This window comes from Lissotriton vulgaris, chromosome 3_1 (assembly GCF_964263255.1).
Source record: "Lissotriton vulgaris chromosome 3_1, aLisVul1.2, whole genome shotgun sequence".
Lineage (NCBI taxonomy): Eukaryota > Metazoa > Chordata > Amphibia > Caudata > Salamandridae > Lissotriton > Lissotriton vulgaris.
Window position 1 is genome coordinate 2,048,702,755 of NC_141689.1, and position 14,327 is coordinate 2,048,717,081.

The 14,327-nt window shown below is 45.3% G+C and overlaps 1 protein-coding gene across 1 annotated transcript; it reads right to left on the reverse strand.

Annotated features, from left to right (window-relative positions):
* Positions 1-148: 148 nt before the first annotated feature.
* On the reverse strand, positions 149-14,115 carry LOC147728785 (uncharacterized). Its single transcript, XM_086963867.1, has 4 exons — positions 13,876-14,115; positions 12,718-13,012; positions 10,017-10,076; positions 149-528 (listed from the first exon to the last, which is right to left on the reverse strand). Exons 1-4 carry the CDS (start codon positions 14,113-14,115, stop codon positions 149-151), a joined length of 975 nt encoding a protein of 324 aa, XP_086819993.1.
* Positions 14,116-14,327: the final 212 nt, after the last annotated feature.

Genomic DNA, 14,327 nt, shown 5'->3' on the forward strand with positions numbered 1-14,327 from the left:
TAAACAAAGGAGTATAAAGATTTAGAAAAAGAAAACCTAACTAACTGACTAAACTAACTATGTATAACTATATAAAATACAAAACGGAACAATGAAATAATATTGAAGTCACAAATAAAATAATGTCCAGACACTGTCCTTACAGCCCTCAAATCATGGAAATGATCTGTTCCAAGGTTTGCTGAACCTTGTCCAGTTTCTTGTCCAAAGAAGATATTTTGGCCTCCAAAATGTCTATCTTCTTCTCCATCCCTACAATTAAACTGTGATCAACAGTTGCTGCATTGCTTGCACCTGATGTTGAGGGTTGTGGTCCAGCAGCACCACCTGCATGACTTGTGCCAATCTGATCATGTTGTCCATCTGTTGTACTTGGCTTTGTAGGTGATTTTATTACCCACATTTTGGCCAACTTCTTCTTTTGATATTGGCAAGAGGTCCACCTAAACCCCTTGGCCACTGCCAGGATATGTCCATATCTTGGTTTCCGTATGCGGAAACCTCGCTCATCCTCCGCATTCATGTTAACTGTATGAAAAGAGGGAAACATGTGTAAGGCAAGCAGTACATGATGGACATCAGCATGACATAAGTCGTACATTCAAAAGAGTGAATGGAATGTTTCATGAAAAGATGGGCAACACTTGTGTGATGACACACTTCAAAATTGTCATCTACCATATGCAACAAAGCTCACATGACCACGGGCCGCTAGGTTGTGCACAAGTGGAATGACTGCCATTAAGTGACACACCAGCAGCTGGCCACAAACATACTGTCAAGAATGACAGCTGTGCTTGTCTGCTCATGCGGGGGCTTGGTATCACACGCTGGTTTCTATTGTACTATCTTGTCTTAGGTTTTTAGAGTGCCAAACATACTTGTGAGGGTATCAGAGCGCCATGCATCCTTGAGGGGGAGGAATGCAAGTCATTAGGATGGGAGAGATCACATTGGGTGAGGCAAGGATATATCGTAATGGAAGAGCACGCCGTCTTAAGTCCAAGGTACATGTGGGACAAAATAAAGCAGAATACACAGGAGGTGCACGTTGTTAAGGGTACCATCTCCATGTGGAATAGAAATGTAAGCATATGAAAGGCAAAGCAGATAGGTATGTGTACACACTATCTCATCTCATTGGGATTCATATAGTGGCCGCTGATTCATATAATGGCCAGTTACAGGTATGGGAAGCGGAGGCACAGGCTATCTTGGAACACCGTGGACGAGGAGCAGGCGTACTCTCTTGGCTGGGATATAATGCTTGTGGAAGTCCGGTGCGCTGTAAAAGAACTGGCCCTGAGAAAACCCCTGGGGGCTGATGGTCTCCCCATCAGTTTTTACTTGGCCAATGTCAACATCCTTGCACCTCGGCTGCTATTGATGTTTAGGGAGGCAGGCCAACTGGGGATGCTGCTTTCTGCAACTAGGGAAGCTATTATTATCCCTTTGCTTAAAGTGTGGAAAGCCCGAAATGACTCTTTTGGGTACCGTCCCCTATCCCTGCTTACCATGGATGATCTAATTACAATTCTTATCCTGTCCGCCCGAGTACTCCCGCACATGTTACACTTGGTACACCCTGATCAGGCTGGTTTCATGTTCACAACAACAGTGGGTATGAAGAGTTCATCAATATACACAAGGGGAAATTCCCAATTTGGAAAAAACTGCCCTCACTCACATACCGAAGTATGTGACATGCTTCATCATAGGGCGTGCTACAGATGCCCTGGTGTAGCCATATCCAGGGCGGAGCATTAAGGAGGGGGAAAAAATTAATTTCCACGTTACAAGACGTACAACACAATACGTAAGTACGTACAACGAGTAACATATATAAGTGATACCGTGTGTAGAGGAACACCTCGTGGATCAAATGTGCGACACAAATAAGTGCAGTAAGGACGTGTGTTAAAACTGATTAGGGGTGCCAAAAGAAAGAATTACTTTATTAGAACCAATTATGGTACCCTTATCAGGATTAAAAGAAAAGAAGGGATGGGAAAATGCCTTATTGAGAAAATTAGATTTCTCAAGGCTTCCCTCCTACCACTGCTCGAGTCAACATGTTTCGACCATAGATTTGCACCCCGAAAGGTCACCCTGGTCTTCTTCAGGACTGTCGCAGTATGATCCACCGGTTACCCGTGTCCTAATTAGATCCTTGGGTAGCCCAGCTAGATGTAGGTCACTAGGATCCGTACTCTGCTGGGTGTATCTCTAACTCAGTGGAGGAAGTATCCCCATATGAATCATGGGAAAACATTCACTAGGGAAGAGTAAAGAGAAAAGAAAATAGGTGAGAGTGAGAACTCATCCCCCACAACATAAAGTTTAGTCTAAGGAGATCTCTCTTTATTCCTGAGTATTAGTAATATGCTCAGGCTAGTCTCCGCTATTAATGACTGGGTTCCTCTCATACTGATTATAACACTCATACAAGGGAGGTGGTCATAATTAACCACTCACAACATATACGTTGATAATTAATTACGAGGTATAATATTTTCCAAGAAATAATGAAACATACACACCACCATGTCCCAACACCGATACTCCCTACATTCACAACCAACCTATCCAAATACTCTCTACAATTAAAGCGTGTCATGAAACTTATTTCAAGACAAAAATGAAGATTAAACTAGAGTTATTGAGTTCCCTTATGCGATAATTTGATTTTCTGGCTGAATTCACCGAGTTTATATAAGTCAAAAACTCGAACTGATGGCCGCCCGGGGGGTTCCTGCCCATGAACACAATCTGCATGATGTAAAGAGATAGTGAGAGTCAGAAGACTCGCAATAGTTAAATGGTCCTTGATGACAGCATTGCGAAGTTTAGTTAAATAAAGTCAGGTGCCCTAGCATAAAGCATCCCACCCGCTGATCTTACCGTTCAGTACGGCAGTTCCCGCCAATATACACTCTCGGGCTCCAAGCCACCGCGTAGTTGGACGACGCGGTGTTCCTGGCTCCGTTTATCAAATGCGCCCAGTCACTGCAAGATGACATCGTCACTGATGCGACGTTGCGACGTCAACGTGGTCGGCAGCTTAGGCTACCGGGAGTTGTAGTTCCATACAGTCCGATCTCACTCACGCTATGCACCCATTCGATCGTGACGATCTCGACCAAGCGACTCATATGTAAAATTATGAAGTCCGTATTACCAGCGGGACTTCCCCGTTTTCGCGGGAATGCAATCCGATGTATGTCTTATTTCCTAGCCCCTCCTTCAGAGAACATGAGGCCAATCACCGGCATTCACGCAGAGTCAGCACAAGCACGGAAATGATGCACGACCCCCACGGGACGCGAGAGGGCAGACCCATCAACATTGACAAACCCCCATGAGGAGTGGATGGGCACAACTCACGTGAAAATGAATGCGGCCCCAAAGAAGCTCCCGTGCATAATGTCAACAGGTAAGAAATAATATCCACAAATCAAAAACAAGAACAAGAGGCATGGCTGCATTGGCAAGTACTGTAACATACATACGCCCCTCGAGAAACAAACAGCGGAGACAGTCGCTCCAAGAGAAGGAGAGGAACACAACCTATGTACATCATCACAATCTTATCGGACCTTGGCAGTACCCCGAAAACCAATGCTGCGCGGTCGTATATTGCTCACTACCCACCCCTTCCTGCTAATGGTGTGGATTCTATAATGTACCAGCTTAGTTTATTTAAACAGCCGAGTGGAGCAAGCCAGATCGAACAGGGCATCCAAACTAACAGAGTACCTAACAGTATACCTCACTGACTCCTTCATATTAGGAGGACCCAGGAACCCTGTCATTATGCTGGCTGATGCATCTGTAGAAATGATGTCGTATTTAATCACCCTGTACCCCCCCAAGAAATGATAAATAATAATTGTGATTCACAGGAGTGTATACAAGGGTAGTGAAAGAGTCACGGACCAGCTAGGATTGAAACGCCAGTCTGAAAATGATAGTTATCATAGTTGTCTCCCTAATGTTTGCCACGGGATCTCATCATTTAAACCCACTATGTGGCTTTTCAAGAGGTAGACCCAACGTTGTTCAAGTTGTAGTAGTATTCTCTGGTCTTCTAGATGGTGTCTACTGGGTTTTATCTTCTCAATCACAGTCCATCTGATGTCTTCGATGCTGTGTCCTTGTTCAACGAAGTGTGACGTCAGTTTGGTGTTAGTTTTGCCACATCTGATAGTGCTGCGGTGTTCCGTGATCCTTACTCGCACTTTTCTACTGGTCATCCCTACATACAATTTTTGGCAGGGGCAGGTAAGGAGATAAATCACTCCCTGGGAATTGCAATTAGTGTGTGATCTCTGTTCCCAGGGAGTGGGAAGTCCTAGGTCAATAGTGTTGGAATTACTCGTCAAATGACAAACACTGCATGAGCCACAGCGAGTATGACCAGTCACTCTAGGTAGGCCTGTTGCTGTAAGATTCTCTCTCAATCCTCCTGGGTCCCTGGGTCTGGTGTGTATCAGGAGGTCCCTAAGGTTTTGGCTCCGTCTGAAGGAAAACAGGGGTGTCTTGATCGTCATCCCCCTGTGTTCAGAATCTTCCAGTTTTTTAAAACCAACTTTCTAATGTGTTGGGATGGCAGTGTTGAATGTAGAAACAAACACAGGTTTCTTTGTCTGGGGCCTCCTGTTAATAGACAAAAGGGTTTCCCGATTGGCGTTGAGTGCTCTCTTCTTAGCTTTCTTTATGACTCTGATGGGGTACCCACTCTGTTGTAATTTAGAGGACAGATGTTTTGCTTCCTCCACGAAGTCATCCCTATCAGAGCAATTCCGTCTAATACGGAAAAATTGTCCCACGGGTAAGTTCTCCCGTAGGGAGCGTGGATGGAAGCTCTCAAAGGCCAGGAGAGCATTCTTGTCCGTAGGCTTTCATCCCTACCAGCAATATGTCCGGTAGTCTACGGAAGTTGATAGAAATGTTGAGCAGAGACCATGTGGTGGACTATTGTGCGGAGGTCCTTTAGTGGATATAGCTAAATCATTTAATTGCTTGGAGTGGGCCTACTTGTTTGCTGTTAGGAGGGCATTTGGGCTGGGAGAGGGAAGTGTCCACTGGACTGTAATTTTGTGTTTGTCAGGCATCCCTACAGTAAAGGTGTGAATAATCATGTCCTCCTCATACCCAGTAGGGCAAGAGGGCTGCCTGCTCTCCCCTCTGTTACTTGCTCTGGCTGTAGAACCATGAGCAACTTGTTCTCAATTGTGTAGGGTGGTTTGTGGCCTGAGGCTCCGTGATCAGACGCACTTTGTATCACTATATGCGGATAACCTTTTGTTCTTTCCAGAGGACGATGGGGAGGCATTGGAGGGGGTGCGTGCTCTCCTCCACAGGTTTGGAGACATCTCTCTTACTTGGGGACACATGTTTACCATACCCAGGAAGAACAAATTGATGTAAATATTGTACGAGTTATGAGAGTGCTTTGGAGTAGCATGCAAGTCTGGTGAACGTTGCCACTGTTGATGGTGGACAGAGCGGCATTGGTGACGATGGTGGCACTTTCCTGTCTGTTTTACTAGTTCCGTACATTGCTGGTGTGCATAGAACTCCTTTCTATGTTGACCGTTTTTCTTAGGGAAACTGAATGTAGAAGGGTGGCGTTGGAGACCCGGATGCGGCACAGGGCAGAGGGGGGAATTGCTGTCCCAGATTTATAATTGTACTAATTGGCAGTGCCATTCTAGGGGCTCACCCAGGCAGTGGCGCAGGAGTTAATGGAGCCTGAATGTCAATTTGCACCAGAGGTGGCACGGCACGTCTCATCCTTTGTGATCTTTTAACACAAGATAAGGATGGATTCATTGACTGAGAAGGAATGAACTCTGAGACTTTGTTGTAAAAGGTACCATAGCAAGATAGGAGTGCAATGCCCTTATACCCCAGAGGTACCACTGGGCATGTGTACGGCACTTCCACATGGGGGAGATTGGTCGGCCCTTGCAACATGGGAGGAGCTTGGCCTGCAGGTAGTGGTGGACCTGAATAGCAAGGGTGTTCTCTTGTCTGAGGACAAACTGCAGGAGACATTTGGACTGTCACGGAGTCATTACTTAATCATACGCCCTTGGTTACTGCCATTCAGAGTTACGGTGGGACAGGCCTGTTAGAACCACCAGTGATTGCTGCATGGCATTATGTAAGGATTGAGGTGTGTACAATCAAGGCAGTAACCTGTTCATATAGGCAAATGATTGAGGAGGGGCTGACACCAATGCAGAGACTAATATCACACTGGGAAGCATATATGGAACAGGAAATACCGGACTTGGCCTGAATGCAAATAGTTAGGAGGTCATGGAAGGCCAATAGGAATGCTAGAATGAAATTTGTTCATTTATTTGTACTGCATAGGACTTCCTTTACTCCAGAAAAGATTTGACAATACTTTTGGGTACATACTGTGCACTGTCCCTGCTGCAGGTTGAGGGATGTGTGCCTTCTGCACATGCTGTGGAATTGAATGTAGTTGTTCACTTATTGGGAGGACATTTTCACAGTATTAAAGCATATTACGGAACGACAGATTAATCCGGATAAAGGAACCTGTCTCTAACATTTGTTTCCCCACACTAGCAGAGCAAAAGTGACAAGCAGGTTCCTGGATTTGGGGTTGGTGTTGGCCAACAGATAAATAACGTTCCATCAGCAGATCCCGGTGTGGCCCAGTGTCATTAGACGGAGGGCTGCTGTGCTTACATGGGCGAGGAGTGAGAGTGTGATTTGGATGCAGCAGGCCAAAATATCACACAATGACAATGCACTAGATGCAGCGTGGGCATGTTAAGTTTGGGTTGCAGAACTAAGAATGGATGTGATGGACACTGATTTTGAGATGATTGCACCTGTGGGGAATGACGGTTTGTAGTGTAATGGTCTTGCAACAGTAATGTTGAAAGACATGTAGAAACTTTCAACCCAGTTCTGGTATAGTTTCTAAATTACATATGGCTGCAGGACTGGTACCATGACAATGTTCAGTTATTTCCTGGTAAAGAATTGTTGGACTGAGTACACTTGATTGACACGCTGTTGAGATGGGATGGGGGATGGGGGGTAGTGCAGATTTACACAATTATGCTGAGGCCTAATGTTGCGATGTACAGAATACACATGAATTACCTTTTGTTAATGTGGAACGATTTGTGCAATGGAAAAGCTCTTAACAATTGTTTGAATGTCCTGCTTTGATTACAGTGTAGCAAGTCAAGTTGTATCAGCCTGTGCCCTGACGAGACCACGCACTTCTGTAATTGTGATTGGTCTTCTTGTACGCTAGTTGTGCTTCATAATACAAGTAATGTCTATAAAGAATTACAAACATTATTTTCGTGGTACACCGTATGAAAGGAGGAGGAGAGATCAAGAATGATTATGAGACAGGTTTTGCCTAGGTCTAGCGCTTGGAGGGCATCATACACAATGTGGAGGAGTGTTCCGTTACAGAATCACCGTGAAGATATGTGATTGTCTGTGGACCACAAGTCTCCAAATTTGTCAATTTGACATGCTGTGATGGATTAAAGACAGATACTCCAGATTTATGTAACTAATTCTAGTTTAAATTGTTAATTTTAGGGGCATATCTACTAGCCCCTTGTGCCTCTTTTACGCTGCCGTTGTGTCACTTTTGTAATACAGCTGGGGCGCAAAAGATGTGTTATAGTGCGGGGTACTTACAAAGTGACACATCTGGGAGATGCGTTCCGTTGTAAAGCCCTGCACCATAAGGATGCGTTTGTCCGTAGGGGTTGGGGGCATTCCTGCGCAGGAATGCCTCCTAAGAGTGGCTGACTGACATGTTCAAGATTTCACTCACTCACTTACTTTTAGTCCAATGCTACATCAAAACCCTGTGCCTGCTTGGAGCATGCGTAAGTCTTGATGCCGCTTTGGACAGATAAGGCACACCCGAGCCTTGCTGGAGCTGCGTTGCACTTGCAACACAACTCCAGGTATGTGTGACCTTTACCACACAGATGCGTCATGCATCTGTGACGTATTTGCACCATGCTGTCCTGCTTTGGACATCCGGAGCTTGAAGGGTGGCGGAGCAGTGGCGCACAATCAATGGGGCATCCCTGGGGATGCCCCAGTTGTTGTAAATCTGCCCCATAGTCTCTATTAAATATGTGTAGCATTGAGGTCAATCTACCTCTAAACCTTGCCCAAAACATGGATAATGCAGTGCAACACCACTATGACCACACTCAGGAGGACCCTCAGGGGATTTTGACTGAAGGAGGGCAGATAAGTACCTGGCAACACACTCACCCTGAAGCCAGGGAAGGGACACATTGCACTACTCATGCAGCAACTTGGTCCAGAATACAGTACTACCAAGCCACAAGGGTACTGGGCCCGACCGTACAAGGTCACAATGACCCACTACAACACCTTCCGAACATTGCATGGTAACTCTGGGCTCCTCCCACCTTTCCAAAACAAACTCCAGCCTAATTTGAGGGTAGAACCCACGTCATTAGTAGAAACAGGAGACAATTTAAAAACGTTTCAGGACATTCATCATTTTTCACAGAGAAAGCAGGGGTCAGTGGACAGTGTTCAAATGACATGTGAGCCCTTTGAGGTCAATAAATGTGAGTTGGGTGTATGTTACATTTCTGAGTTTTACATGGACATACAGAGAATAGTACATTATCCTGAAATAAACCTAAATGCGTTGTACGCTCAGATTTAAGCGGGGGAAGAGTGCCAAGTGCATACGTTTTTAATCTAAAATAAATACTAGAGAACACATCTTGGAATCCGGGGAACTAATTGTGAGGCTGGTAGGTGGGGTGAAGGGGAAAGGCCAGGACAGGCATCGTCAGAGTTAATCAGGCGCACACAAGACAGAAATAATTTTGTAACAAATTCATGCACCTCTTTAAAGTACAGCATTGTGTAATTGAAGGAATACTGATCACTTTTACCTCCCTTCATACTACACTCTACAGCATAGGGGGGTATTATATGTACACAACTACATGAACAACTCACAACATCCCCTGCCTCAGACAAAACACATTGGAGTATGTAACTCTTGAGAGACACAGGTGATAAACAATGCGAAGAATGTTGTCTCGATACCTTGCTAATTTCTGCTAGTAGACAATTGTCTGTGACACACTAGAAATTAGTACAAGGGCTTCATGACATGTGCAAGAACATGGTATACAACGGTCATTAATATATATATATTTCACATTTGGATGTTTTTATAGACACAGCTCACGGATTTACACAAGCTAATGTATTAGGCACAATGCATTTCCTATGGCTCAGTTGCATGAAACTGAGTCTGTGCTAGACATGTGTTTGGACAATGCATTACTGATCATGTATTACAAGCAAAGTGCTATTTTAATTTGATGAGCATAAGGCAGACATAGTACCATAACCATGAATGTTCACTATTGATGAGTGTAATTATGTGGATACATACATGCCATTCATGGACACTGAGTATGGCCACTTAGTGATTTGTTGTTCTACGTGTCTCGTAATACAGTGATTGTTAACAAACCTAGAAAGCCATGTGCTTCCACAGTACAGCTGATTGTGAGCTTACACACACACTGCAACCCTGGTACCACAGCCAGTAAAATGTTTGGCCACAACACATTCACTTACCACATGTAGTGAGCACTGTGTGCAGCATGGCTTACTCTACAGATGTACGCTTAATGATTTTGTCATATCATGTTTGATTCTGCTTCCTCAGTGTTAAAATAAAATTGCCATTTACTGTTACTTTGTTCATAGGGGAATGGCCTGTCTGACACTTATGTGGCCTCTTGTTTGTCCATGCCTGATTCAACAACATTCACAAACACTTACAATATTTTATATTTACTTTGAGGGTGTCTGCAAAGATTGAATATAACTGGATGTAGTGAGCATGCCATAGTTGGGCACATACAGAGTATAGCTTGCCTCCTCACACATTACTTCAATATCAAGGAATTAATCCATATACTCCCTGGTTGCATTGGGGTCTTCAAAACTGTCTATCTCCCCCTGTGTGTATGGTGGTGGACCTCCTACAAAACATGTGCAAATATGTACATTAATGCATGACATCCGAAATGTTTAACATTGCAGCCTGCAGATTATAGTGTAACACATGCATGTGATTTCTAGTCTATGACAACCCTTTCACTTTTGCAACAAAAAGTTTTTTGGGGAAATATACATGGACACTGCAAATGCATGATGACCTCCAAATGAGTGTACATTGTTTGACCATGTTTTACAACTCACCCCGTGTACACTGCTCCCCTCCTGCTGCAAATACCCCTGTGGTCCTGCCCACTTGCCCCCATTCCCCATCCCCTACATCCCGCCTCCCAGCTGCTCCGCCCTCCCAGCTCCCATTCTAATGGCGTTAGGTGGGTGGCCGAAGGCACGCCTAAGGCAAGCCGGTCTGCGCATGTCTGGACGGTGCCCAGCACCAGAAACCATGGACCACACAAACGCCACAACAGCAGACTCCACTGCGACGCCAGCAGCCTCCACGTACTCATGGCAGGCCAAAAGCACAACAGTTTCAAGGACACCCTGAAACGGTCCCACGGACCTCGCTCAGGCCACACATGCAGCTTCACCTGTGAGTGGACCACCAAATGTCCAAGGACTGAACACACACACCTCCGCAGCATACTCCACAACACCTGCTCTGCTACTTTACACGCCGTTCAGCTCTGGGATCTGCCAAACACCTCTGCCCCAGATGTGGCCTTCAAGACTGACACCTGGTGGAACAACTCCTTGGCCAACAACATTCCTATAGCCATCCCGGACGTATACAAGATCACCGCACGGATTGTGCCAATGGAAACAGAGGGGGAATAGCCATCGTAAACAAGTACACCCTCAAGTTTGCTAGCCATGTAGACAACACCCTCCAGACTGGCAAACACATGCACTTGCAGATCCACACCAACAACAACCTCACCCTCAGAGGAACACTCATCTACACACCCCCTGGATCCCAGGCTTAATGTAGTGACTCCATTGCCAACCTTGCCAGCACCCATGCACTTGCCTCCACGGACTACATCATCCTCGTGGACTTGAACTTCCACCTAAAGAACAATAACGACGCCAACCCTGCCACCCTGATACATGACCTACCAAACCTTGGCCTCAGACAACTCCTCACAACACCCATCCACACCCCCAGCCACACGCTGGACCACATCTTCTCCACAGGCACTACCTATACTCTCGGGCACATCTGCTACCTGCGTGAATGTTTCCACAGTACAATGCAGTCCATGATGAACAGAATACATATTGCATACTTGACTGTTGAAATGTACGTGCATTCATGTTTCTGATGGATATTTATGTTCATTATACTGTTTCAAAAATGTAAAAGCCAATACAGAGATTAGAAAATTAACAATTAAACAAAATAAGTACACATCAGTGCATTTGTTCATCCATGGTGCGCTGCATTGTAAATGCTGCGCACCAATGGTGGGTGAGCAGCCGCGCTAGATACGTGGGGCCTCATTTATGAAGGCCTTGCACCACTGGTGCGTCACTTTTTCCCATTTTCAAAGTGACGCAAAAGTGGTGCAAGCCCTTCATGAATGCGGCCCGTGGTACATCCCTGCTGATATGCAGGGATGCCCCTATAATTGTAAGTCTGCCCCTTAACATCTGTGATACGTCACAACCCTGTGTGTACTTACAGCAGGCGTGAGGGTTGGCCTTCAGCATTGCGTCATGCAAGTAGCATTTGAAACACAACTCCACAAAGGCTCCACCATGACATCACAGTATTTCACACACATTGCACGATAATTTTGCCCCGGGGTGCAGCTTAGAAAGTAAAACACAATTGGGGTGGACCAGGGAGGTAAATGTGTGTCGCATGTGTGATGGTGCATCCCTGCATATTTTAAAGAATGCACCAGGACACGTTTATCAAGATACAATGGCAATGGTTGTGATTTATAAGCCCCCTGCACTACAACTACGTCAGATTTCGTGACGTACTGGTGGCGCAGGGTGGTCCTACGTATTTACAAGGAGAGGAAAACCCACCCTGCGTGACTTGCCCTCTCCTTGTAAATACGGCCCCTTCACACGCAGCACTGTGCGTGGAAAGGGTGTTCCATGGATGTTTCTGTGGATGTTCCCAGGCAACACCTATGGAGTGAGACACATCTACAGTATTTTTGAAAAGTGATAAAGCTGGAGTTGCGTATGAATGCTACGCCACCCTAGAGGTGGGGTAGCGAGGCACATTGATAAATGCTTCTATTTTTCCATGTTTGCTCCACTTTCAATGCATGCTGCATTTCAAAGCACTAATTGAAAGTGGAAAAAGTGTCTTGCAATAGTTTATGTGCTGCATCTTGGCCCTTACTGCACAAAAACAATCTCCCCATGGCGCAGGCATCCTTGCACCATGGTGCAAGGGTGCCTGCGCCAGTGCATGGCTGGAGTTAGTCCGTCAGCGCAGGGGGATGCACAGACACATAACATATTCTTGTAAATATGTTGCATCTCTGTGCTTTCAAAAGTAATGCAGCACGGCGCAGAAAAAAGAGTTGTGTTAGCTTCTTGTAAATCTGAGACATCTTTTGTATTATTTTAAACATTGCAACCTTTTACATATCTGTACATTAGTGAGAATGACAACATGAGTAAGATTACAAATGTACCCACCGGTTGGGCCACCAACATCCATGCCCAGATGATCAAGGACATCACCCTCCCGGCTGATGGTGTCCTGCCAGCGGTGCTTGATTTGGTGCACTGTCCGCTCCACCTTGTACAATTGTTCCAGATGTTGCTGCACCAGGATCCATCGTCCTGTACGTTCTACTGTGGGGTATCCTTGACTGACACGCCCACCCATGCTCACCATTCTAGGTAGGTAGTGGTTTATTAACCACAGGAGCCCACCAAACTCACTATCACTCAGGTTCTTTGACCTGCCAGACATTCTGAACAATGTAAACTTTAAAAAAATGAAAATGAAGTCAGAGAAAAAAGGAAACTTAACATGAAACTGAGTGTAATGAAATAAAAACCCAACCCCTATAATAATACTAACTACCCCTATAGACACACACCCCTAAATACAAAATACAAATAGGCACACAAGACTAACAATAGACAGACCAAAGAACTACCAAAAACACAAAATACTGACAAAAAGACACAGGGAAACACTACTCTCAGTCACAACTATTTCAAACACCTCCTCCACCAAGCACACACCCAAAGAGAGTAACAGAAAGTGAAAGAAACATGTACTTCCTGGTTTGGAAGAATCTAGAATGATGACATCACTTCCTGCCGGAGTTGCTGCACGTTTTTATGATTTGCAACACGCATTTGACGATGCGTTATTATTTCAATTGCTAGCTAATCAATTCCTGCACATGCGTGACGGTTTATTATTTTAAGTGTTGCATCGTACGTTAACATGCATTTGCAATTAGGAAGCGGGACATTTGTTATATTGCGATGCTTTTTGCGAAGATGCGACACGTTTTTGGTGATTTGCAATATTTTGATGGTAGATGCAACACTTTTACTGTACCTTGATATTAGTTACATTTGGTGATGCTACACATTTGTTTAATTGAGACATTTTATGGAAAGATGCAACACTTATCTTAAATTTGAGTGACTCTTCTAAAATTTGAGTGAATGGTCAATTTTAGTGACTCTTTCCAAATTGGAGAGACTCATTGCAAAATTGTCACTATACATCAGTGCTTCTGTGTGAAGATGTAACAGTTTAGTGGAGAAGTCATTTTGCTGCAGAATGAGGTCGGCCAGTGAAAGCTTGTGTACAGAGACCTTTTATGCTACCTTGCTGTGGTCTGCCCTGAGGAGCGGCAGTCCAGTCGCCATATTGTCCATACGTTGCTCCAGCGCTTCCCTGGATGCCTTTATTTCGGCCAAAATAAGGTCCAGCTTGGCGTCTTGTGCATTTTTGCCTATAGGCGGTATATACTCCATGCTGGAGGAGGCCAGCGGATCTTCAGACCCTGTGGATTGTACGTCGGCATTGGCGCCATGTTCTTGAACCTTAGTCTTGTTCCTGCCCATAGCCCTCGTGTGCAGGGCGGCGGTTGTGGTGTTGCAGTGCCCCTCACTCTTCTCCGGCGTCAGGATATGCGTATGACTTCTGCAGTCGTCGTGGAGATTATGGGCGCGGCCGTCTCACTGGCGCTTGTGAATATGCCAAAGCAGGAGTTTGCGGCGCGTCACGGTCGCATTTGCCCTCAGCGACATACTGCCCGGTGCCCCTTATGGATATG